General features: G+C 37.6%; 1 protein-coding gene across 1 annotated transcript in view; it reads left to right on the top strand.

Moving 5' to 3' along the window:
- TM9SF2 (transmembrane 9 superfamily member 2) overlaps positions 1-11,873 on the top strand; it is a 49,737-nt gene extending 37,864 nt beyond the window's left edge. Inside the window, exons 12-17 of the mRNA XM_081128377.1 lie at positions 33-90; positions 1,396-1,555; positions 2,967-3,118; positions 5,046-5,157; positions 8,529-8,700; positions 11,187-11,873. Of these exons, the coding sequence (XP_080984503.1) occupies positions 33-90; positions 1,396-1,555; positions 2,967-3,118; positions 5,046-5,157; positions 8,529-8,700; positions 11,187-11,254 (722 nt within the window). The 3' untranslated portion in view covers positions 11,255-11,873. The remainder of the gene's footprint in view (positions 1-32; positions 91-1,395; positions 1,556-2,966; positions 3,119-5,045; positions 5,158-8,528; positions 8,701-11,186) is intronic.
- The last annotated feature ends 12,709 nt before the right edge of the window (positions 11,874-24,582 follow it).

The raw sequence follows: 24,582 nt of genomic DNA, 5'->3' as shown, positions 1-24,582 counted from the left end.
TTATGTGATGCCATTTTTGTTTTCTTCTACAGCCTTTGGAGGTGAGAAGTGGAAAACAAACGTTTTATTGACATCATTTCTTTGTCCTGGGTAAGTGAATTTTTCCATAATAACTTTCTTAACATAGTCATTGTAGTTCACAAATTTTTAATCCCTTAAGTCTTTAATCTTTCCTATCTCTAAACTATGTACTCAAGAAAATGAATTGAATTTTTTAAAAGGGGTAAAATGAATATTTAATAAACATTTGCAGAATGACTACTACATGTTTTATCTGGAAAAAGCACCTCTAGGTATAGAAATTTTTATGTTCCTTTTTATTTATTTTTTTATTATTATTATTTTTAATATATCTTTATTGATTTCAGAGAGAGGAAAGGAGAGGGAGAGAGAGAGATAGAAACATCAATGATGAGAGAGTCATTGATCAAGCCCACAACCTGGGCATGTGCCCTGACCGGGAATCAAACCCTGATTGCCTGGATCCTAGGTCAACGCTCAACCGCTGAGCCACGCCCGGCCGGGCTTATGTTCCGTTTTAAAAAGTCTGTCTGTCTTAGTCTGTAGAAGTTAGTCTGGTATGTTGTTGTGTATGCTGTGTTTTAAAGCTTTGGACATGGTCATAGAAAGAAGTCCTCAGCTGAGATAATTCAGTCAGGAATACATTTTCAGATATTTATCAAAAGCACTGCTGCTTTTTAGTTTATTCAATTAAGTAGAGTAACATATACCAAAAAAAATTTTTTTTTTTTAAATATATCTTTATTGATTTCAGAGAGAGGAAAGGAGAGGGAGAGAGAGAGACAGAAACATCAATGATGAGAGAGTCATTGATCGAGCCCGCAACCCAGGCATGTGCCCTGACCAGGAATTGAACCCTGATCGCCTGGATCCTAGGTCGATGCACAACCGCTAAGCCACACCCGGCCAGGCATATACCAAAAATTTTTGAAAAATTTTAGAAACCACCACATAAAAAAGACAAAACAACAGTGTCTCCTTGGAGGATAGCTTCTGATATCAAGTGTCTGATGTACATGTAACCCTAGAAATAGAACCCACTTTCTTCCCAACTCCTCAAATCCTGCCCATCTGGTGGGCAAGAACTAGCCTCTGAACAGGCAGCAGGAATAAAGCGTGCCAAAGGTTAAGACTAGAAGCCAGAACTGTTTCATTTGCTAGCCAGAAATGAAAGAGTTACATACAATAACCAGAGAGAGAAAGTGTGTGCGCAATTTGGCAATTTCTATTGAAATTTTAAATTCAGATACTCCATGACTCAGTAATTCTACTTTCTTTGTATATAACACAGAAATTATAATATTACATATGATTGCTACTATTTCATTTTGCTTCTAACTCAAGTTTTACCTAAAAGCCTATTTTGTCTTTCAGGATTGTGTTTGCTGACTTCTTTATAATGAATCTGATTCTTTGGGGAGAAGGATCTTCAGCAGCTATTCCTTTTGGAACACTGGTTGCCATTTTGGCCCTTTGGTTCTGCATATCTGTGCCTCTAACGTTTATTGGTGCATACTTTGGTTTTAAAAAAAATGTAAGTTTATGGATGTTAACTTACTCAAATGAATTTCAACTGTGGAAACTAGCATATGCCACCTTAAAAGACATGTGTCTAAAAGATATAAACTTGTCCTGTGGGATCTGGATTCCACCGAAAATTGATGACTTTGAGGTTTGATTGCAGTCATTATTTAAAAAAAAAAAAAGTCGTACGTACTTAAGAATGGTAGAGAGATTACAGATATAAACTTAAAATTCAAAGTTTTAAAGTAAATAGAAATTAATACAGATTAATAGGAAATGAAAAGCTAATTTAAACTAATTAAAACTTTGAATTTTTGACATTAAAATAAATTATTTTACTACTTTTTATTTTAATCTATGTGCGTTTCTTCCTTAGCAATAAGCGTTTCTAATCTGCATTACTTAACTAAGTAAACCGAGTGTATGGATTAGAAAGTGAAGTTGTGAGGCGACCTGGAACACTTTGGAAGAAACTATTATTGCTTCTTAGTCTCTACTGCACCTACTACAAGATTTTCAATTCTTTGGCATTTTGTTTAATTTATGATTTAAAATCTATGTAGCATAAATAGTAAACTGTCACAGTTTGAATTTTATAAAATTACATAGATTAAATAAGTACTTAAAATTCTAAAAATACAAAAATTGAAGAAATATATATAATGGTTCTATGCACATATACACACATATCTACATGTAAAATAATCTAGTCATGGAAGTATAAACTCAATGAGACTGACAAGGTTTAAATTTTTATGTATCACAAAAACTTTAGAAGTATGTTTTGAACTTTTTTGCAAGAAAATGAATTTCCACGTACATGCCCTTCCCCCCCCCCCATGTAACTATGTTTAGGTACTTTAGTTTCTAGTTATTTTTATTCTATCATGTAGTATGTTATGAAAGAGAGAACAATTGAGAACATCATCCATACCTTATGGTCATATAGCCATTGATTGTATTCTTCATCCTCTTAAATCTTTGTAAAATTGAGCAATTTTAGCAAAGATGACATTGCCCAGCTCCAAATAAAAATACATTGACTATAATTTCAGAACCAGCTGATTTCTTACAGTGAGTATATATTTAAAAGGAAAAACCTAACTCTCTTTTTTTATTAACTATTATTTTCCAAATACTATGTTATCTCCTGTACATTTCATACTTTCTGTGAAGCCATTAGTCAGTGGCTGGCTGCCGGAAACTGGTGGCTCGTTCCGGTAGACAGACTGCATGTTGTATCTGATAATGTCTGGCTTGCTGCTTATAAATACAGATTTCTGTTTGATAACTTAAATGGACTGTATTGCCGTTAGTGTCAGCATGGAAGCCGAGAAAAATCAGACAATCTAGTACAGAGAATAATTTTTAAAATAGATAAGTAATTATGAATTCTTTTTTTCATTCTTTCTTTACTGAAGGCCATTGAACACCCAGTTCGAACCAATCAGATTCCACGTCAGATTCCTGAGCAGTCCTTCTACACAAAGCCATTGCCTGGTATTATCATGGGAGGGATTTTGCCCTTTGGGTGCATCTTTATACAGCTTTTCTTCATTCTGAATAGTATTTGGTAAGCTAAGGACTAAGTCCTCTTATTCCCGTTACCGTTATATGTAGTACTAGCTTTCTGGGTTTGTTTATGTGGATTACTATTTATATCTTAAAAATATAGACCATTCCTCAATAATCAGAAATCTTAAGAGCTCAAAGGATATTTTATTTTCTTCATGTGGGAAAAAAATAATAGTGATAACGGCTTTTTAAAAAATATATGTTTTTATTGATTTTAGAGAGGAAGGGAGAGGGATAGAGAGATAGAAACACTGATGAGAAAGAAACACCAATCGGCTGCCCCCTGCACGCCCTTCCTGGGGATCGAGCCCGCAGCCCAGCATGTGCCCTGACCGGGAATTGAACCACTGACCTCCTAGTTCATGTGTCGACCACTGAGCCATACCAGCCGGGTGAAACAGCTATTATTAATTGAGGCTTATTAATTCTTACTCTAACTTAATTCTCAGATCTTTATGAGGTGGTTATTATCCACATTTTACAGAGATGAAAATGAAGCTTTGGAAGCTAAGTAATTTCTGTCACATGGTTACCACGTGACAAAAAAATTAATCCAAGTCTCCAAACCTATGTTCTTAACAAGTAATCTGTACTGCTTCAGAGGAGATGCTCTGAGCTCCTGATAGAGAGGTTTCAAGCAAGCACTGGAAGAAGGGTTGAGCTAGCTAACCTTTTAATGTCCTTTCTTACCCCAAGAGTCTTTCATTCTCTAATTTCTTGTTTGTATGGAAAAACTCATAGTGGTTTTATGTAGAAAAAGAAAAAAAAAAAGAGAAAAAGGAAAAACAAACAAAACACATATTCCATAGTTTAAGCTATGTGATTCGTTGTAAATCCTTTTGCATGTAAAAATGTAAATTTATAAATAAATCCTCTTAATTTACAGTAAGTAGAACTATTCCACTTTTAACTTTTTTAAAAAAACAGGTAACACTCATAGTGGTAACTTTGAGCCACTCTCTTAGGTGTGTATGTTGCAGTATATTATGATAGTTATATGATCATATTGACCTATGTTACAGAAAGTATCAAGGTTTAAGGTAGCATAAAATGAGAACTAAATTTGAGCTTTTTAGTAATTAGAACCTCTTTCCTTCTGATCGTTACACATTTTCGAAATTCTACTGATTTTATCATATGTGTTAAGACACTATGTATACTAAATGTGACCATTTCTTAGTTTGGCTTTGCCTTTCCATTAATTTTTTTATCAAATTTGTCAGACTCACCAGTAGAAAAGTAGACTAAGCATATTTGAATAAATAAGAGTTTCAGGTTCTACCTGAGCAGGAAGGCACAGTCCTTGACATTGCCATATCCTTCTTCCCCTGCCCCACCCTCACCCCCTCACTGTCTAAACCTATGAGAATTTGTCTTCTTTGATTAGTTGGGAGAAGGCCCTGGCAGGGTAACTCAGTTGGTTAGAGCATAGTCCCGATATGCCAAGGTTTGCAGGTTCAACCCCCCATCAGAGCACATACAAGAATACATAAATAAGTGAACAACTAATCGATGCTTCTCTCTCTCTAAAATCAAAAATTGTTTTAAAAAAAGGTAACCCTGGCTAGTGTGGCTCAGTTGGTTGAGTGTTGTCCTATGCACCAAAAGGTCGGTGGTTCGGTTCCCAGTAAGGGCACATGCCCAGGTTGCAGTTACACCCCCAGTCGGGGTGCATGTGGGAGGCAGCTGATTGATGTTATGCTCTCACATCGATGCTTCTCTCTCTCTCTCTCCCCTTCCCCTTTCCTCTCTCTGTAAAATCAATAAAAACCTATTTTTAAAAAATATTTTACCAAATTAAAAAAGGTATGTCTTAATTAGTTGGGAGAAAGAGCAAACATTTTCAGTTCAAGAAAATGAAAACATTGTGTCATTTACTGTGTCAGAGAGAAAATATAGTTTCATTTTGACATGTTTGATCATAGGTCTCACCAGATGTATTACATGTTTGGCTTCCTGTTTCTGGTGTTCATCATTTTGGTTATTACATGTTCTGAAGCAACTATACTTCTTTGCTATTTCCACTTATGTGCTGAGGTATGTATTAGCAATATTCACCTATATTAATTTGTACACAGTATTTATAATTTTGGCATAAGACTGAAACTACTTGAAGTAATTTTGTAGATACATGTTATTAAGATAGAAATTAACCTGTATTTCGAAGTTAAATGTATCTCTTTTTAGGATTAAATTAAGATTGTGTCCCAGTTCAGTAATAGTGTTTACTTTGAGCTTAACTTTAAAATGTTAATTTCCTAAGAGTAGCAGGTCATGCTAAATTCCTATTTTTCAGCTTTTAAATGTCTGACTCAGTTAGTATTCTTTTTGTAACATACTTCTAGACTGAAATTTTAGAGGAGAAAAACTGATTTTAAGTGAAAAAATGTATCAAAATATTAGAATGTAATGAGTGATATTGGTGGCAACATGGCAAAATGATGGTATCCTTATGTAATAGGTTAGAGTTGATATCTAAAGATTTAGGTTGTTGTAAATCATTCTTTTATAGTTATTTTCTATACAGGAGATAAAATCTAACTTTATTAAACTTGAGATGCTTTTATAAAAAATAGAGGTTAACAATAGTCATGGGGATGTAAAGTACAGCATAGGGAATATAGTCAATAATATTCTAATAACTGTGTATGGTGTCAGATGGGTATGAGATTTATTCGAATGATCACTTAGTAAGTTATGTAAAGTGAACATTTCATCGGCACTTATACATTTACACTGTTGTGTAACCACCACCTCCATCTAGTTTCAAAATATTTTCATCACCCCCCCTAAACAAAATTCCATAACCATTAGGCAGTTAATTCCCATTCCCCTCTGCCCCTTAGACCCTGCAACCACCAGTCTGCCTCTGTATCTACAGATTTACCTATTCTGGATATTTCACATAATACGTGTAATCTTTTGGGTTTGACTTCTTTCACTTAGCAGACTGTTTTCAAGGTTCAGCACATTGTAACATGTATTAGTACTTCATTTCTTTTTATAGCTGAATAATATTTCATTGTATAGATATACCCCAATTTGTTCATCTATTGATGGACATTAGGTTTGTTTCCACCTTCTGGCTATTGTGAATAGTACTGCTATGAAATTTCATGTACAAATATTTGAGTACCTATTTCCAATTTTGAGAGTATATATGTAGAGGTAAAATTGCTGAGTCATGTGGTAATTCTTTAACTTTTTGAGGAACCACCAAACTGTTTTCCACAGTGGCTGCACCATTTTACATTCCTACCAACAGCACACAAGGGTTCCAATTTCTCCACATCCTTGCCAAACACTGTTATTTTTTGTTTTGTTTGTTTTTTTTAATAATAGCTGTCGTAGTATATGTGAAGTAGTATCTCATTGTGGTTTTTCATTTCCCTGGTGACTGATGATATTCAGCATCTTTTCTTGTGTTTGTTGACCATCTCTGTGTCTTATTTGCAGAAATGTCTGTTCCTTTTGTCTGCCCGTTTATAAATTGGGTTGTTTTATAAGTTGGGTTGTTTATCTTTTTGTTGATTTGTAAGAGTTCTTTATATATTCTAAATACTAGACTTTTATCAGATACATGGTTTGCAAATATTTCTCCCATTCTATACGGTTGTCTTTTCACTTTCTTGGTAATATCCTTTACATGAAAGTTTTTAATTTTGATGAAATCTGATTTTATCTATTTTTTCTTTTGTTGCTATATCCAAGAATTTGTTGCTAAATCTAAGGTCATGAAGAGTTACCTTTATGTTTTCTTCTAAGTGTATAATTTTAGCTCATATATTTAGGTTATTGACCCATTTTTAGTTAAATTTTATATATGGTGTTAGGGGTCTGACTTCATTCTTTTGCATGTGAATAACCTGTTTTCCCAGCACTCTTTGTGGAAGAGACTATTCTTTCCTCATTGAATGATCTTGGCAAGCTTGTTGAAAATCCATTGACCATAGACGTTTGGGTTTATTTCTGAATTCTCAGTTTTATTCCAGTGGTGTATATGCTATCCTTGTGCCAGTACCACACTGTTTTGGTTACGATAGCTTTGTAGTAACTTTTCAAATCAGGAAGGATAAGTCCTCCAACTTTGTTATTCTTTTTGAAGATTATTTTGGCTATTCAGGGCCCCTTGCAATTTCATGTGAATTCGAGGATTGGCTTTTCCATTTCTGCAAAAAGAAAGGTTATTGGAATTTTGATAGGGATTACATTGAATCTGTAGATCACATTGGCAAGAATGGCCATCTTAATAATATTAAGTCTCCCAGTCCATAAACATGGGGTGTCTTTCCATTTATTTAAATCTTCCTTAATTTCTTTTAGCGATGTTTTGTAGGTTTTAGTGTACAAGTCTTTCACCTCCTTAGTTAAATTTATTCCTACGTATTTTATTCTTTTGGATGCTGTTGTAAATGTTTTTTATAAATTTTCATTTTTTGGATTGTTCATTGCTGGTGTATAAAAACACATCTGATTTTCATGTTGATTTTATATCCTGTAACACTGCTGAATTTGTTTATTAGCTATGGTAGTTTTTGTGTGTGGATTCTTTTGGATTTTCAAATCTTGATATACTTTTAAAATATATTTGTTTTTCACGTATTCAAAAGGGTAGGAAAGATAGTGAAGTACTTCTTTTACAAGATCTGCTAAGCTATAAGCCACTTTACGTAAAAGAACTGTTTTAGCCCTGGCTGAGTTGCTCAGTTGGTTGGAACATCATCCTGCACAGCAAAAGGTTTCAGGTTTGATTTCTGGTCAGGACACATACCTAGATTGCAGGGCAACTGATCAGTGTTTCTCACGTCGATGTTTCCTTCACTCTCTCTCTGTCTCTCTCCCTTCCTCTCTTCAGAAAATCAATAAACATATCCTTGTGTGAGTACTGATTAAATAAATAAATAAATAAATAAATAAATAAGTAATAAAAATTGTGAAAACTTACCTTGTTTAAATTATGTTAATAATAACTAAAAATGGATTTCAAACAGGCCTTAATAAACTAAGCTTCTTCCTAATTTAGTTGACTAGACTATAATATGAGTAATATTAATTTTGAAGTATGTAAATGTAAGTAAGCTTTGTAAGTAAGTAAACATCTAAGTAAAAAGTGTATTGCTTTTCTTTGGGAAGCATACATTTTAAAATATAGTTTAATGTTTCATTATTCATAAACTGTTTAAGATTTTTCCATATGTTTTTAGCTGATATTGAAGTAACCCCACCAAAGATAAGGAATGCTTCTTAGCCCTGTTAGTGAGGTGGGAAAATGATTGGAACCAATAGCAAAAGTTAGGTTTTGGGAGCTATTTCACTTAGCCGTGTTTGATTTGTAACTTTATTCTTCCACATGTTATCTATTAATTGGCAAGTAATTCTTGTTTGTTAATTTTTTCTTTTCTACCTAGGATTATCATTGGCAGTGGCGTTCATTCCTGACTAGTGGCTTTACTGCAGTTTATTTCTTAATATATGCAATACACTACTTCTTTTCAAAACTGCAAATCACGGGAACGGCAAGTACAATTCTGTACTTTGGTTATACCATGATAATGGTTTTGATCTTCTTTCTTTTTACAGGTAAGAATCTAAATGATTATTTTTAACTAATACATTTTTAGACCAATTACTCAAATTATTTATAAATATTTTCCTTATAAAACCCATGAAGGCTTCTACTCCGCACTCCCTTCTTTAGTCCTCAGTGCAGCTAAGCATGGCCTGGTCTGCCCCCTGTGGGGAATGTCAGTAAGCCATGGGGAGAAAGCAGAACCGACGGGGAAGAAGACCCAACAGGGTCATTGTTGTGCTAAAAGTACAGGACCCTGGACCAGTACCTCTCAAGGTTTTCCCATTAACCTCTTAATGATACAATCTTTATTTTCAAAAATAGGGTAAAAATCTCTAGCTACCTAAGTTTAGGAGTAAAATAGAAATTGGGGAAGTGAAGTCAAGATGAGATTGAGAATAAATGATAAGAAGAAAAGATAATCATAGGACATTCCTTATTCTTGAAGTTTTAAACTACAAGTTTATATCTCCACTTTAAAATTCAAGTACCTAATGGGAGATGGTGTATATTATATTGGTATTTATATATGTATTTTTTCTCTGTCCATCTGGATAAAAGTTATCTCAGAGCCCCATGGGTACTTGATAAACATGTATGGAATGACTGAACAAGAAAATTGAGGGGATCTTTCTTTGTCACAAAAAATGTACATCTAAAATTTTATCTAAGGTTGTGTTGCATGCTATATAAGGTAATATAGGAGCCCAAAAGAAAAAAACTTTTTAAAAATTAGAAATGGTCTATTTTTTACTCATCTGTTAACATTTAAGAGAACTAAGTAGGTTTTTGAAGTGCCTCTGTTGCTATATCTGTATATGACAAGCTTCAGGCACTTACATCAATTCTGTATTCCAGGTCATTGGTCAGACATAATGGGGTTGGTGTTTGCTAAAGTGGAGTATGCCCATAGTTAGTTCAGGACTCCAAACCCTTATCTAAGTCAGTCTGTTTTATAAAACAAAATAATATTCAGTCACTTAAGGAAAGATACCACTTTTGGTATGGACATTATATCTATTCCATATTAAGAAAAAAAATAAAATACTAAAAGTATTTGTTAAGAACAAAATAAACTTTTTATAGGGTTGTCAGTATGGTGATAAAATGTTTTTTTCTCATCTTAACATACCTTCTCTTGTTATCTTGAAGTTCTTGCTCAGCATAAGGTTGTTTAAATATATTTGTTTTCATCATTGCTTTTCTGAAATTAACCCCAACCTCTTCCTAAGTTAAGCTTAGTAATGACCCTTTGTTTACCCTCCCAAACAGTGACTGTTCATGGTAGGTTCTCGGTGCATGCATGATGTAAGAATGAGTATAGTAACATGTATAACTTCCCACGGTAATGTCCCACTTGACTTAGAAAATCTCCTTTAACATTTTTTTTTATATTACATTTAAAACAATGGTGAAAACCATTGGGACTTTAAATATAAAACTTACACAAGGAGTATGTATGTCCCTTTCTGTATTCTTTTTGCATTCCTGCCTTTTGACTGTTTCTCAGGGGTAATCCTGGAAAAAATGGTATGCCTCAGGTTTTTAAAGTGTTAGGCAGTTTTATAGTTTAGTATATATACCCTTTTGTAAAACAGAGTCTCTATGGTTAGTAAATCTAAGCATGGTATAGTTTAAAAGAGTACTACACTTGAAGTCAAAAAAAGGGAATTTGAGTTCTGGTCCTACTTACCAGCCACAGGGCCATTAGACAATGCCTCAGAGCCTCATTTTTGTCACCCATCTAGCGTTCAAATTTTTTGGAATCTAGATTGATGAAGATACCTCTAAATCAAGGCATATATTTTTTCATCAGTCATCTCATTTACTCTGCATGACAGTCTATGGAGGCAGTTAGGGCATATAAAATTATCTCTGTTTAATAAGTTAAAGAAGTGGGCTTGTAAATTTCAGTGGACTAGTCCAAAGATGTTATACGCAGCTCGTGACAGAGCTGCTCCATTCTCTGGAACCACGCCACCTCTCATTTTCAGTGGGGATGCATCTTTGTTATTATCTAATTATATCAACTTTTAACACTGTAAAAACTTCTTGAGTTACTTTATTATAGTTCTTTGAAAACCGATAATTCCCAATAACTAAGAAAATATCCCCATTTAATTATTCTATGAATCTGATCTCTATTTAAGTTATTCATATCATACCTTGAATTCATTTTGATAGCATCTTTCCATTTTATGATAAGAAAATATTCTTACATAGGAAAGGAAAGTTGTCATGCTTTTCATCTTTTAATTTTGGTCTTTTGCACATAATCAGAAAAATGTATTATAGAAAGCTTAGGTAACCTTATAGTATAAAAAGTTCTTTCTGTCAATTTCTGTAAGAAATTTGATTTGAGGTGGTTGTATATTTTTCGAAACAGCTCATGGATCTATGATATATTCCTGGAAGGTAGTAGTTTAAGTCTGTATTTGTGTGTAAATTATGAAGCTTCCTTTGAAAAAGGATTTATTTTTGTTTTTTTCTTTTATAGGAACAATTGGCTTCTTTGCATGCTTTTGGTTTGTTACCAAAATTTACAGTGTGGTGAAAGTTGACTGAAGAAGTCCAGTGTGTCCAGTTAAAACAGAAATAAATTAAATTCTTCATCAACAAAGATCTGTTTTGTGACTACCTTGAGTTTTATCAGACTTATTGGCCTAGTAATCCTTCAGAAACAACATAATTCTAAATACACCTCTCCCTGTACACTTGTTCCCACAAAATGTGTTTTCAACACTAAAACATTTGTATTGTGATTTGATTAAGTATATATTCAGTTGTTCTCAATGAAGAGCAAATTTAAATATTATGTGCATTTGTAAATACAATAGCTATAAAATTTTCAATACTTCTAATGGCAGTAATAGAGGAGGCTGTATTAACATGGATGAAATGCCATACAGTTCATTGTAAATAGGATTTTCTAGGCTCGGTAGGTGGAAAGAATTATTTTTCTTTGAAGGAAATAACTTTTTATCATGGTAATTTTGAAGGATGATTCGTATGATGTGTTATTTGGGGATGTGGCTTTTAAACAAAATCCTGTACTGGCTGTGATTGTTCATACCTTCTTTCTGTGCTGACTTCATTATTCCCATGGTATTGGCCTTTCCAACTATGTGCCTCTGAGTCTTTCAATTTATAAATTTGTTATCTTAATAAATATTGTAAAAACGTCTTCATTGCATTATTACCTGCTGTATGTTCCAAAGGAAATCTATAAATAATGGCGTTTTTAAATGAGTTATATGATTTTATCAGATTTTACTGATTTTTGTTAGTGTAACACTTTCTGAGTTTTGATCTAAATGAAATTCCAGTGTCCTGGGCTTTGTGACAAATCTAAAATGTTTGCCATTGGGCAGTAATGGAAATTTTAGTCATGCATATCTAGCCAGGTAAATGATGTAAGTCTAATAGTTGATACAGGCCTTACTACATTGTCATTAAGGAGTTTATGTCTTTGACCTGTTTTTTCAAAAGATAGCATTTTTAAATTTTTTTTTTTAATATATCTTTATTGATTTCAGAGAGGAAGGGAGAGGGAGAGAGAGATGGGAAACATCAATGATGAGAATCATCATTGATTGGCTGCCTCCTGCAGGCCCCCGACTAGGAATGATCCCCCAACCTGGGCATGTGCCCTGACCAGGATTTGAACCACAGTGTCCTGCATCCTAGGTCAGTGCTCAGTGGCTGAGCCACGCCTGGCCGGGCAACTGCATTTTTGAGGTGTTTTTTTTTTTTAATCCTCATCCGAGGATATGCCCATTGATTTTTTTTTTAGAGAGGAAAGTGGGGGGGGGAGAAACTTCGAACATCGATTGGCTGCCTTCCATATGCACCCTGACTGGGAATCAAACACAAAACCTAGGTATGTGTCCTGACCAGGAATCGAACCAGAAACCTTTCAGTATATAGGATAACACTCCAACCAACTGAGCCACACCAGCCAGGGCTGTATTTTTGATGTTTTAAAAAGTTGGTTTTTATGATAAGCAATGACTAACTAGCAAGTCTTCCTCTTTATGATTACATTGTCTTAATTTGGATTCACAAGCAGTTTTTCTTAGAGTTAAGCAGTAACTCTCACATACATCTGATTAATTGAAATTCATTTATGTGGAATGAATTTGGAATTTCATTTTCTTACACTTTGAAGTAACAATATTTCACACTTAAGCAATGAAGAGGCATTTGGGGGGAAAAGTATTAAAGGAAAAGACTTAGAAGGAAAGGTGAGGAAGGAGACTGAAAAGGCAAGACCAGTGGTGGGAAAGGGAGTAGAGGAAAAGGCCTCCTCTCCATGACTTTTATCCTGACTTCTTGAGGAGTCAGCTGCCATGGTTTATTTAGGAAGTTCTCTGGGATAAAAGCACACTGGTTATGCACATGGAGGTGGTTGGTAGAATCTCAGGAGCCTTGTCCTTAGTTTGAATATACCCCAGGAAAAGAACAGTTGGGCTGCATTATGATCTGAGCACCGAGACTGGGCTTCTCTGAACGATAGTGGAGAATAATAACCCAGAGGATGAAGGGCTGATTCTGTAGAAGTCCTGCTTCTGATACGACCAGAATTACTCGGAAAACCAGTGAACCTCAGCTTAGAAAGGTTTTTTAAAACCCTTGTGATAAAGATCTCTTCCTTCATACTTTATAACGCAGTTATTTATCTGGTTTCTGTCTGCCTTCCACTAAGATCACGAGCCTACTGGGGCATGGTCTGTTTATCTGTCTTATCTTGGTTACCATGGTGCCATGAACGTGGAAGACAGTCGTGTGTTTTCTGAATTTTTTCCCCTCGCCACTTCAGAATTTACCTAGTTAGGTCATTTTTTCAGTGCCCTAACTTAGCTAATAATCTAAATAATGTCAATATATAAAGTAATCAATGCTATTTAACATTTGCACTTTAAGTTCTGTGATATATAATCAGTACTTTATTTGGAAGGAGTGACTGGGAAGAGTGCTGTTTAGGCAATGCGACAATTTGGGGGAAGTAAGTGAATGCAGACCTTTCGGTGCCTATCATACCGTATAAGAGCACATAGCTTGTGCATAGCGCAGCCCAGAAGTTGTTCTGTGGTCATAAATGGGCGTCTGGTTCCTTTGTGCTGACTTGAAAATGCCTGAAGCCTGTGCTATCAATTTCCTCATGCATTCACATATACTAGGTAAGATTATGGAATGCCACAAGTCACAGGACACTTTAAAAATTGTAAAGCTTTACAGGTTTTAAAGATTTTTTAAAATTATTAACAGGCTTTATAAAGGCCTGCTTTTTAATGAACAGAATAAATAACTTCTGTTAACAGAATGAATTCCTTAGCTCCTGCCTATGGATAGCAAGACATACTGGTGTGTCATCAATATATAAATTTATGTCATGAAGTATTTCATATTTGTATTTTTCTCCTACGTCATGCCTACAGTGAGATCTGTATGTAGAAAATAATGCTTTGCTTTCTCAGGGTTTTTACTTGATAGAACCAAACCTGTTTCCTTCTACTGATTTGTTTTCTTCTTCAGTCCTTCAATGTGATTTGAAGTCGCAGCACTAAAAATCATTGTTTCTGCACATTTCCTCTAACTTTTGAAAGTCTGCTGGCTTTCTTCAGCCTGCTCGTTTGAACTTCATACCTTCATTTTTTGCATTTAATTATTTTCTTTACCTTTTATTCTTTGACCTGCTGATATATTTGGCATTCTCATTAATAATGAATTACATATTTTTGTAAGAAGAAAACACAAGCTCCAAAAGGTCCTATCTTTCATTTGGGTATTTTTAGCAAAAAAGCAGTCTGGGCCACATGAATGGTATTGACCATGATAAATGAATAGGTCATTTCTTTGAAAATAGTTAAAAATATAATAGATATAAGTAAAAAATGATAGATTACATTCACTTTTTAAAAGCTAGTTTTAATTGATACCTTGCAATCAATGGCATTGTATACATAGAATTTTAATTTTATTTTCTTCCTAAATTAAATTTTTTTGGTTATTATTAGCAAAGAAAACCACAGGTGGGTCAGAGTGAATAAGGCTGTTCTGGCTAATGCTGCAGTCAGACAAGTTACGTTGCAGTGTGTTGACTGGGACTGTATCGTGCAGAGCAGTTAACTAAGGTGGTAGGGCTACAGTTAGCCACACTAGTTTTCTGCTTCAGAGCTGGACGGAAGGAGCTGGGGCCTTGAAACCCATCCCATGATACTGCTGCTGAGCCACAGTCCTCTCAGTGGCCACCACCACCAGGACTCAGAGGACACCTCCCAGACTTCCTGCTCCTCTGTCCCAGATGATGTAACTTCGTAAAACTTTGCCAACCCCTTGGAGAGGGGACATAATTAGAAAATGATGAAGCTGCAGAACTGAGGTGGTAGAGTCTTCTTTCAGGACATCAAGAAACCAGATGGTAAGGACTGGAACATGTGAGTGCAGTGGCATTTGTTTTACATGTGTGAATCAGTTATTACCGGACTTGTCCAAACTAGCTGTCATCAAAAATGACTTTCATTCATCTGACTTTCTCGGGACCCATCACATGAAGCTATCAAATAATTGGGCAGTCAACGTGTGCAGAATGAGGGCCCAGGAGTCTGGTGTCTGACAAACACACCCAGGAGGCCAGTGACAACTAAAGCCAAGCTTCAAGCTGGCTTTTCTAGAGCCACGGGTGACTTTGGACCTTCACCAATGTCGTGATGAATCTTTGGGTTACCCTTAATCATTCTAGAGGGAGTACACCCATCTTTGTAAGCCTTCTGCCCAGAGAGAGAGAGAGAGAGAGAGAGAGAGAGAGAGAGAGAGAGAGGGAGAGTGTGTGTGTGTGTGTGTGTGTGTGTGTGTGTGTCAAACGCAAGTAGAGGCGATGTCAAGGGGACACAGGCTTTAGAGTTCAATTGTGTGTGTTTCAGCCCTGCTTTACCACTAATGAGCAGATCCCTCCCAATATAAAGCTTTTGACCAAAGTAATTCCTTTCCATCGTCTCAGCTCATAGTAATTAGCTACATACTGATGTTTGACAGCTCTCCTATTATTGTCTTAAATATTACTCAGATTATTGTTTAACTTTGCAGACTCATCTTCCCAATAGATCACAAACTTCTCAAGAACAGGAACCACTGCTTATACCATTTTTGGTTCATGCCCAGAGCGTAACAGTACTTTGCATGTAGTAGACATGTTTGTTGATTGAAACTAGGATTTTAGATGATAAGTGATATTGATTTTAAATACATGAATTGTGTGATATAATGACTTAAAGACACCTTTTCAATATTTTGTTTAGCTCTCAGGTTCCAGAACGTGCTATTTTTGATTCAATAAAATTACGCATCTTAATGTGCACCCAGCAACATTGCCTTTTACGCTTGTTCTATGTTCGCTGACAGTTGTTAAACAAATCAGCACTGGCAGAACTTGGCCAGCTCCTCTCTACACTTAGTTTGAACTGTTACCCGTGGAAGCAGCTCAAACATAAAGCTACAAAGAGGCTAATTGAAATCAGAATGCTGGGTCATTTCTCATTCAAACAAAACAGATGGCCCTCCTTGCCACACTTCTGTCAGACCTGGGGGGAGGGATGATTAAATGCATTTTTAACTCCCACACATGCTTGCTGCTCCTTGAAGGAATTATACACAGCTCTTGAAATACCAGGGTGGAGGAGGGTGGGCTTTTTTTAAAAAAAGCAGAGCTTGTTTCCCTTTATTTTGAAGGTTTAAGAACCAGCACTTTAACAGGGATATTCAATATTGATAGTTTCAACTTAGATTTGGAATTTTTATTTTTACTTATTTTAATTCATTTTTTCCTTTGGAATAGGTAATCCATGCATATGGTAAAGAATTCAAAATGTACAAAAGGAGACAGAAAAGCAAGTCTCCATTTATCCTTCAGTCACTGAGTTCTCTGCCCTGCAGATAACCACTGTATTATAATGGTTTCCTATGTATCGTTTCAGAAATTCCACCTTCATTTTTAACTTACCTACCTAAGCCCGTTTTGATACCTATTTAACTGACAACATTAAGAGTATTTGGTTTCAAAATTGGCATGAGGGTTTTAAGAAAGCAACGGTGGAGGTTGTGTTTTTATTGTATAGTGTGTTCAGCATATTAGGACAAAGCAACACTTATAAGTGACACCTCATTGATATTTAATATGTAAAGTGGTATAAGCCACCTCTTAAGATCTGTTTGGGAGGGAAATTTGAAGGGAAAACTATTGCTCCAAAGCTCACCTACCCACAGTTAATACACGATGACAGAAACTAGTCAAATCATTACCAGATCCCAGCTAATGGTGAGTCTTCTAACTCCATGTACAGAAATGGGCCCCGCATTACTTACTTTTGAAAAACAACTTAAAAACTACCTGATGCCTGGCTAAAGTGTGCACTTGACAGTTTGCCTCGATGCTTGAACCTCCCAGTTTGCCTCAGGAGCCCAAGATGTGCCCCCTAGGCTTCATCTCCACCTCCTGTTTCTCTACCCCCCACCAGTTTTAGGAAAGGTTAATTTCAGAGGAAGTCCTGATATGCTTTATTTCTACCTCGGGTGTGAATTTTGTTTTTTTTTAATTGCTGTCAGGGTGATTGCATTTTTTAACCATATAAGTAACAGTGGAATGAGCTTTGTATCCTGGGGTGTGGAGAGATGCATGTTAACAAATTGGGGGTACAATTCCTTCTCAGCACCCTTGACATTGCTCCACTGCTGTTACTAACTTATGCCTCTGGAGCAACCCCACTGGGCTGGTTTGAAGGGAACACAGTCTTTGCTTTCCATTGCGGGTCCTCAGGGCTGTGACCAAAAGCCCAGGTGCATGGGTACCTCAGAACACACTCCAGCTCAGACTCAGGTTCCAACAATCCCCAAACACATCCTGCTCTGCCCTGGCACCCAAGATAGTCCCAGGAGGCTGAGTCGTTCCCTCACCAACTTAACCCCACGGTGTTGCCCGTTAAAGGCTCCCCTGAGGAAGGAAGAGCAGCAGGCCTCACGCAGTGCCTAAGAGTTGCCGTCTTCCATTGGAAGATGTGGCCTATTTTCAAAACTGAAAAATCTGTAATTTTTATTCTTTCTGACTTACATTTACATTCAAATATTTAATCTCTAGGTTGCTGTAGTTGTATGTGAGTGAACATATGTGAAATTGTTTTGGCAAGTGACAAAAGACTAAAAGGGAATTGGGTAAAGGTGTCATTTTATATTAAGCCACAGTTACCAGTGTCCTAGTTGCATAACTACAGGGTGGGGCAAACACAGGTTTACAGTTGTTTGTATGGAAAATAATACAATAATTAATAAATAATAGCCCGGCCGGGCGTGGCTCAACGGTTGAGCATTGACCTAGGATCCAGGCGATCGGGGTTCGATTCCCAGTCAGGGCACATGCCCGGGTTGCGGGCTGCATCCCCAGTGGGGGGCGTGCAGGAGGCAGCCGATCAATAACTCTCTCATCATTGATGTTTCTATTTCTCTCTCCCTTTCTCTTCCTCTCTCTGAAATCAATAAAGATTTAATTTAAAAAATATTTTTTTTAAATTTTTAAATAAATAAAATGTGTCCAGGATTGAAATAAAGATATCCACCTAAGGGACCTGTGGAGCCTTCACTCCCTCAGCTCTAACTTACCTCTAACCTAGATGAACAAATAATAGCTGTTTTAAGGAGTGACTCTCCTAACCACCTTTCAAAGTGATTTTGATTGTTTTTAGTTTCTGTTCTATTGAAATGCGGATTCAGACCACGATTGCCTTTACTGTACTGAATGCCTCTGACCTGAGGTGGGTTTTGGCTGAAAGTGCAGGATTCCGAGGGAGGTAGACCCTGACTGACCCCTTAACCTGCTCTGACCGTCCTAGTCAGGGCTGGGTGCTGGGCAGTGCGAGGACAGCTTTAATTAAGGGGACGCACCCACACTACGTGCAACTTCTGACAATGGGGTATTTATCCCCAGGGGACAGGAATAATTTTTATTTTTTATTTTTGGTAATTTTTCAAGGGATAGGAAGCAGCAAAATCTGCTATTCTCTGGAAATTGCTATTGGGGCTGACAACATAAACAATTTCTCAATCTGTCTATTACTTTGTGCCAAGCCTCTGAGGTATTTGATTTTTTTAGCCACTCACTCACTCTTGAAAATCTGGTGGCGCTCAGTGTGGTTCCCAGACCAGCAGTGTCAGCATTACCTGAGAACTTATTTAAAACGCAGATTCTTAGGCCCCACCCCAGACCTACTGGATCAGACACTCCGCAGGTGGTGCCAGCTATCTGAGTTTTAACAAGCTAACAGAGGTGATCCTGATGCCCACTGATGTTTGAGAAGCAACGTTTGAATTTATTGCCATCTGTGGCCACGCACCGTCTTACGGCACCCACTTGTCTTTCCAGCTGCTGCTTCACTGGGCCCCATCCTGGCTCATTCCTCCCTTGTTCCCCTGCTTGTATGAGTGGATGCACATTGCATTCAGCAGGCACCCAGGAGAGGGTATCCTATAGTCAGTTTTGTAGATAGATCTAGACGGGTCTGAGGCTCTGATGGGATGTTGGTTAAGTTCCTTCAGTTGTAGCAGCAAAGACCCTTTCAGATTTCTTCAGGTGACAGTGAGAGTGAGCATCTCTTAATGCAATCAGGAAAAAATAGTATAAAGCTATTTGGGGGGGGGGGGAGACAGAGAGAGAGAGAGGGAGAGAGAGAGGAGAGAGGGAGGGAGGAGGGAAGAAGGAATGAGAATGAGAGAAGAGGCGAAGAGAAATAAGGACAGGAAATCATCTCAGCATCTAGGCTCCATGGAGTCTTGGAGTGTAGGCTCCACTCGAGCAGCCCAGCCTCGGTGTCCTTTGCTACTGGCTCTGGGAACTCCACTCACATACAGCAGAGCTTTGCTACTTCTGTCACTATTAGAACCAGCAAACTTCTTCTGTCTTTGCTTCTTCTATCACTATTTCTGCTTCTCCTCAATGCCACTGCTTACCCCTAGGTCTGATTGCCACAAGGATATCATATTGGCTTCTCCTGTTTTCTTTCAGTTATGGCTGCCAATGCCAAGTTCCTTTGGCTCACATTGAAAAGAGCCCATAAAGGTCCTACTGGGTCTGCGTTTCCCTGTGTCAGTATGGAGTCCCCCTGTGGGTGGAGCCTTGCCGTGGCCAGTCCCCTGACAGCTCTTGCTGGAGCACCAGTCCCTGGCTGGTTGGCTGTGTGCTGAATACCTGCAGAATTAGGACTCTTGGTTAAGTGCGTCAAAAACCCAACTCAAACTACATACACACACACATATTGACTCATATTGCTCGCAAGTCCAGTGAATGGCTCTGTTTACTCTAGGGGTTCAAATAATATCATTAGGATTCTCTCTCTTTCTACATCTCTCATCTCTGCTTTTCTGTTACCTGTATCCTCAGGCAATCTCTCCCCAAAGCAGCCTAGATGGTAATAGTATTAGGCTCATAGTGTGCTTACTACTTTTGATATCAGAAGAGACCCCTTTCTCACCATTCATATCCGTCCCCCCAAAATGGACTCTTGTTGCCTGATTGGCTCACGCTCCTTGCCTGGTTCAATCATGGTGGCAGAGAACATGGCCATGTGAATGACAGCGCCACCAACTCCCCGAAGGGCGTCCCCCAAAGGAAAGATGCTGGGCAGACCAAGCACCCACAGAGTCTGCTGCACCCTGTCATATGTTACCACATCCTCCCAACCCTGAGAAGTGTTACAGGAGAGGACACCAAGGCTCAGAGAGTTTAAACAACTTGGAAAACCCCCACAGCCTGCAAGGGGCCAAGCCAGGATTAGCAGCCTGATCTATGTTCAGGCTGGAGCTCCCCCCACTGCGCACACACACTGTGCCACCGCACTGCCATTGGATTATACTGCTGTGGCTTCAAACCCCCCATAGCACAAAGGAAGCTCATCGTTTTTCCTAAAGTCAGGTCTAAGGTCCGAAGTCTCCAAAACTTACTGCGATTTCTTCAGTGTCCCCGGTGTGAAAGTTCGCCACCCTCTTCCGTTGACACGGCCTCTCCTTTCACCCTCATGGCCAATCCTTTGTCTGTCTCTTCCCTCTTCTCCCTGTTCCCTTCGTACCTGCGGTCTGCTCACCTGTTCATGGGCTGGTCACCTGACGTCCGGACTACTATACTATCTCTTCCCCACCTTAGTCCACCGTGGACACACCACACATTAAACTCTCAAAAGTACAGGATTCCTTTTTTTAAATTAAATTTATTGGGGTAACATTATATAAATTTCAGGTGTACAACTTTATAATACAACATCTGTATATTCCATTGTGTGCTCACAACCCAAAGTAAAGTCTCCTTTTGCCACCATATATTCATCCCCCCCACCCCAGGATTTCTTTAAAAACATTTTTTTAAAATGTTTTTATTGATTTCAGAGAGAAGGGAGAGGGAGAGAGAGATAGAAACATCAATGACGAGAGATAATCATCAACCGGCTGCCTCCTGTGCGCCCCCTACTGGGGATGGAGCTCACAACCCGGGCTTGTGCCCTGACCGGGAATTGAACCGTGATCTCCAGGTTTATGGGTCAATGCTCAACCACTGAGTCACACCGGCCGGGCGGGATTTCTTATTATTTAAGTCATGATCCTTTCTGCTTAAAAGTGTGTATCAATTTGTATTACCACAATAATTCAGCGTAGCAGAGCACTTCAAAACTCAGGGGCTTAAAACATGGCTATTTATTATTGGCCAGTGGTTAGGAGTCTGCTGAGGTTCGGCTGATGTGGGCTAGCTGGAGGCTCTGCAAAGCTAGGGCAGCTTCGTTTCTCACTGCAGGTCTGCAGGGCAACTCTGCTCCATGGGTCTCTCCTCCTCCTCACTGCGCTGGGCTTTGTTTGTCTCATGGTGATGGCAGAAACATGTGAGGCCTCTCAGGGCCTAGAGCTGGAACTGACACACCGTCACCGCTCAAGCTCCAAGTCAAGGGCCAAGGAAATACATTCGCAACACTGAGCCCATAGAAGGGTGAAGATAAAGAGTCAGGGGAAGAACTGGAGTCATCAACAAAATCTACCACTTGTAATCAAGTGTAGTCTCCACTGCCTGGATTCCAGTCTTCCATGGCCTGGTCTTACTCCATTCACCCTACCCAAGCTCCTCACCTTGGTCTGTTCATCGGGGATACAGTTCATGGACCTTGGGAACCTTATAGAAACTGGACAAGATTGGGTAATTTCAGACACTAAACTATAGTTTAACTGCAGGCCACATTTAGTCTGTCTCCTGCTTTCCCACCACACAAAAAAAGAGAAGGAATTTCATGGGTCCAGTTGTTATTGGTAGTTTTTACTAAATAAACAAATGTTAAATAAAATTTCCTCTAGGAAATACACTAAGCCAGAGACCTTCTTATCATTTTTTAAAACAGTTTTTTTGGGGGAAAGAAGGGGGTGGGATCTCAAGGAATTATTTTCTCAGTAAACAATGGCAACAGTTTATTTTTCTTGGATGGACTTGAATCCTCTCCCACTTTCTTTTTATGGATTGAGGGGTTGACTACAGAAATAAGAAAGAGAAAGTTCTTTTATTCTTTTTGTGTGCGTGGCTGGAAAATAAAAGCTCTGCATTTTTATCTGTATTCAGTGCACTTCAAAGTTACAAAAATTTAGATAAAGTACATCAGGTTGTTCTAGATTTCAGTCTATTTATAACTTCCTCATATTTCACATTTGTTTGACCTCAGGTTAAAGGAATGCTTTTGAAAAGTATAATGATTTGATCCTAGCGGTGGATGTCGCAGAAATACTTGGGTCAATAAGTTAAATTAAAAGGCTTTAAAAAAGAAGAAGAAACAGCAGCAGCAAAAACTAGATTTTGCAAACTTTAAGCTTAGGACGGTGCGACAATGGGAGAATTTTCCAGCTGCATTCCTACAAAAAGTTTATGTGTGAGAAAGATTTTTCAGAGTTTACCAGAACAAAAATGCTTGAATTAGAAGTAACTAATTTCCTAATACTCTGAACCCATTTTCACAGCATACACAGGGCCTCTCCTCGGATTTGTCTTCAGTATTTTTACATATGTATTTTGTTTCTTTTCTTGTCCATGACAGTCTATCTCCAGGTGCATTGTAGTTTTACAATACAGCATGACATAAAATATATGCTTCAGTGATTTACTTGAGAAGGAAAAGTAAGTTGCAAAAGAGTATGTGCATATGATATTATTTTTAGATATATGTGTGTGATATATATATATGAGTATATCTATTTATGAATCTACATAGAGAGAAAAATACATACATACGCATACCAGAAAGATGCATAAGAACATGTCTACAAGGACGATATCAGAATATTAACAATTACCTTTGAGTGTTAACTTTCCCCCACGCTCCTGTTGATTTTCCATATACTTCAATTTGTCTAGAATAAACATATATTATTACCCATATAGTACTAAATGGGATTTTAAAAAGAGAGAGATAGATATTTAACAATTTAGCCTTTTCATCTGAGGAATTCTAAAACTCCTCTAATTTTCAGGAAACTAATGACAAAACCCTCAGGATGGGCCTTGTTTAAACACTGGAAATTATATGGCTAATTGTATTGTTGCATTAGGCAGAAAATTTGAAAGAAGAAAATTAGAGATGGGAAGGGATGAGTTTGGATTCCAGTTACTGCCTTCTTCACCTGGCTGGTCCTAAGGGACCTCCTCAAGTAGCACAAAAGGTACAGAGGTGCCCAGAGTTTCCTCTGAGTCTGGGCTTGTGTATCCAAATTTCATCTGCAACTTACAGAGGGATGTAGTCATATGGCCAAGGGTCAGGTAGCTCTTACTAAGTAAGATGTTAACTTAGGCTTAGAAATTTTTTCTTGTGCAGCCATACTTCAAAAATAATCATGTTCATTGAGATATTATAGATAAGATTCAATGCTAACAATATGCATAGTTTTGGAATTTGGCAGATAGCATTTTAATTCTTAAAAATCAAAAGGGAATTATAGGTCTAATTTAAATTAATCCTTATTTGTGTTTCCAAATGTAGTCTACTGAAATTTAGATACCTGAGATCATTTTACCAAAGAAATTATGATAGTTTATGAACAAGGCAATTCTACAACTGGGTTTAAGAATTTACTGTGTCTTAGCTACTGTACCTGTTGCTGGGAATACAAAGAAGAATGAAAAAATGGACTTTGCATTCAGGGAGTTTGGCTTATCACAGCAACAAGTTTAAGATTTGCTCTGTCCTTTTATTTCAATCATTCTTAGAGCAACAAATAAAAGCGAGGAAGGGTGACTTGCGAATCTCAGCCACATAAACAATTCTGAGGCTCTTTTGTAGATGGACCATTCTGCCATCCTGGATCAAGGCTGTTTATGCCATTGTGGGCAGGGGTGCAAAGGTTTTGCAAACAGGGATTAAGTAACAGCTCAGAGCAATCAGATCACAGAAAGTCCAAAGGCCTAGTTTATCAGGATGAATCCACGTTTGGCTCCTGTTGCTAAAAGAAAAAGAAGAAAAAAAAAAAGGTGATGCACACGTTATGTACAAGCAAACCTGAGGGCATGCCATCTATTATCAGCAATAAACAGATTTGATTCTTTTGTAAATGAGATTGTCAGGGCCCAGGGGATTTGTCTGTGCCTGGATAATCCTCACATCACATCTGCCCTACCACGGTAATAGGAAATTGTCAGCAATAAGGCTGGTTAACAATTTTCTTGTCTGGTGCATTAAAGATTACTCCGCAAAACCAAGAGGGTCTTAACCAACCAGCCTCCATTATATGGTTCCACATTACACAGCTTATCAAGAGTCACATCCGCAGAGGCTGTGAAGACTGTTAACTGTGCAAGCTGCTGGGACCTCAGTCTGGGAAACACAGGCTGGGGCTTC

The sequence above is a fragment of the Miniopterus schreibersii genome, assembly GCF_964146895.1.
Source record: "Miniopterus schreibersii genome assembly, chromosome: 2".
In the NCBI taxonomy this organism is placed as follows: domain Eukaryota; kingdom Metazoa; phylum Chordata; class Mammalia; order Chiroptera; family Miniopteridae; genus Miniopterus; species Miniopterus schreibersii.
Note: the sequence above shows the minus strand (reverse complement) of the source record. Positions and strands in the feature narration are given on the sequence as shown.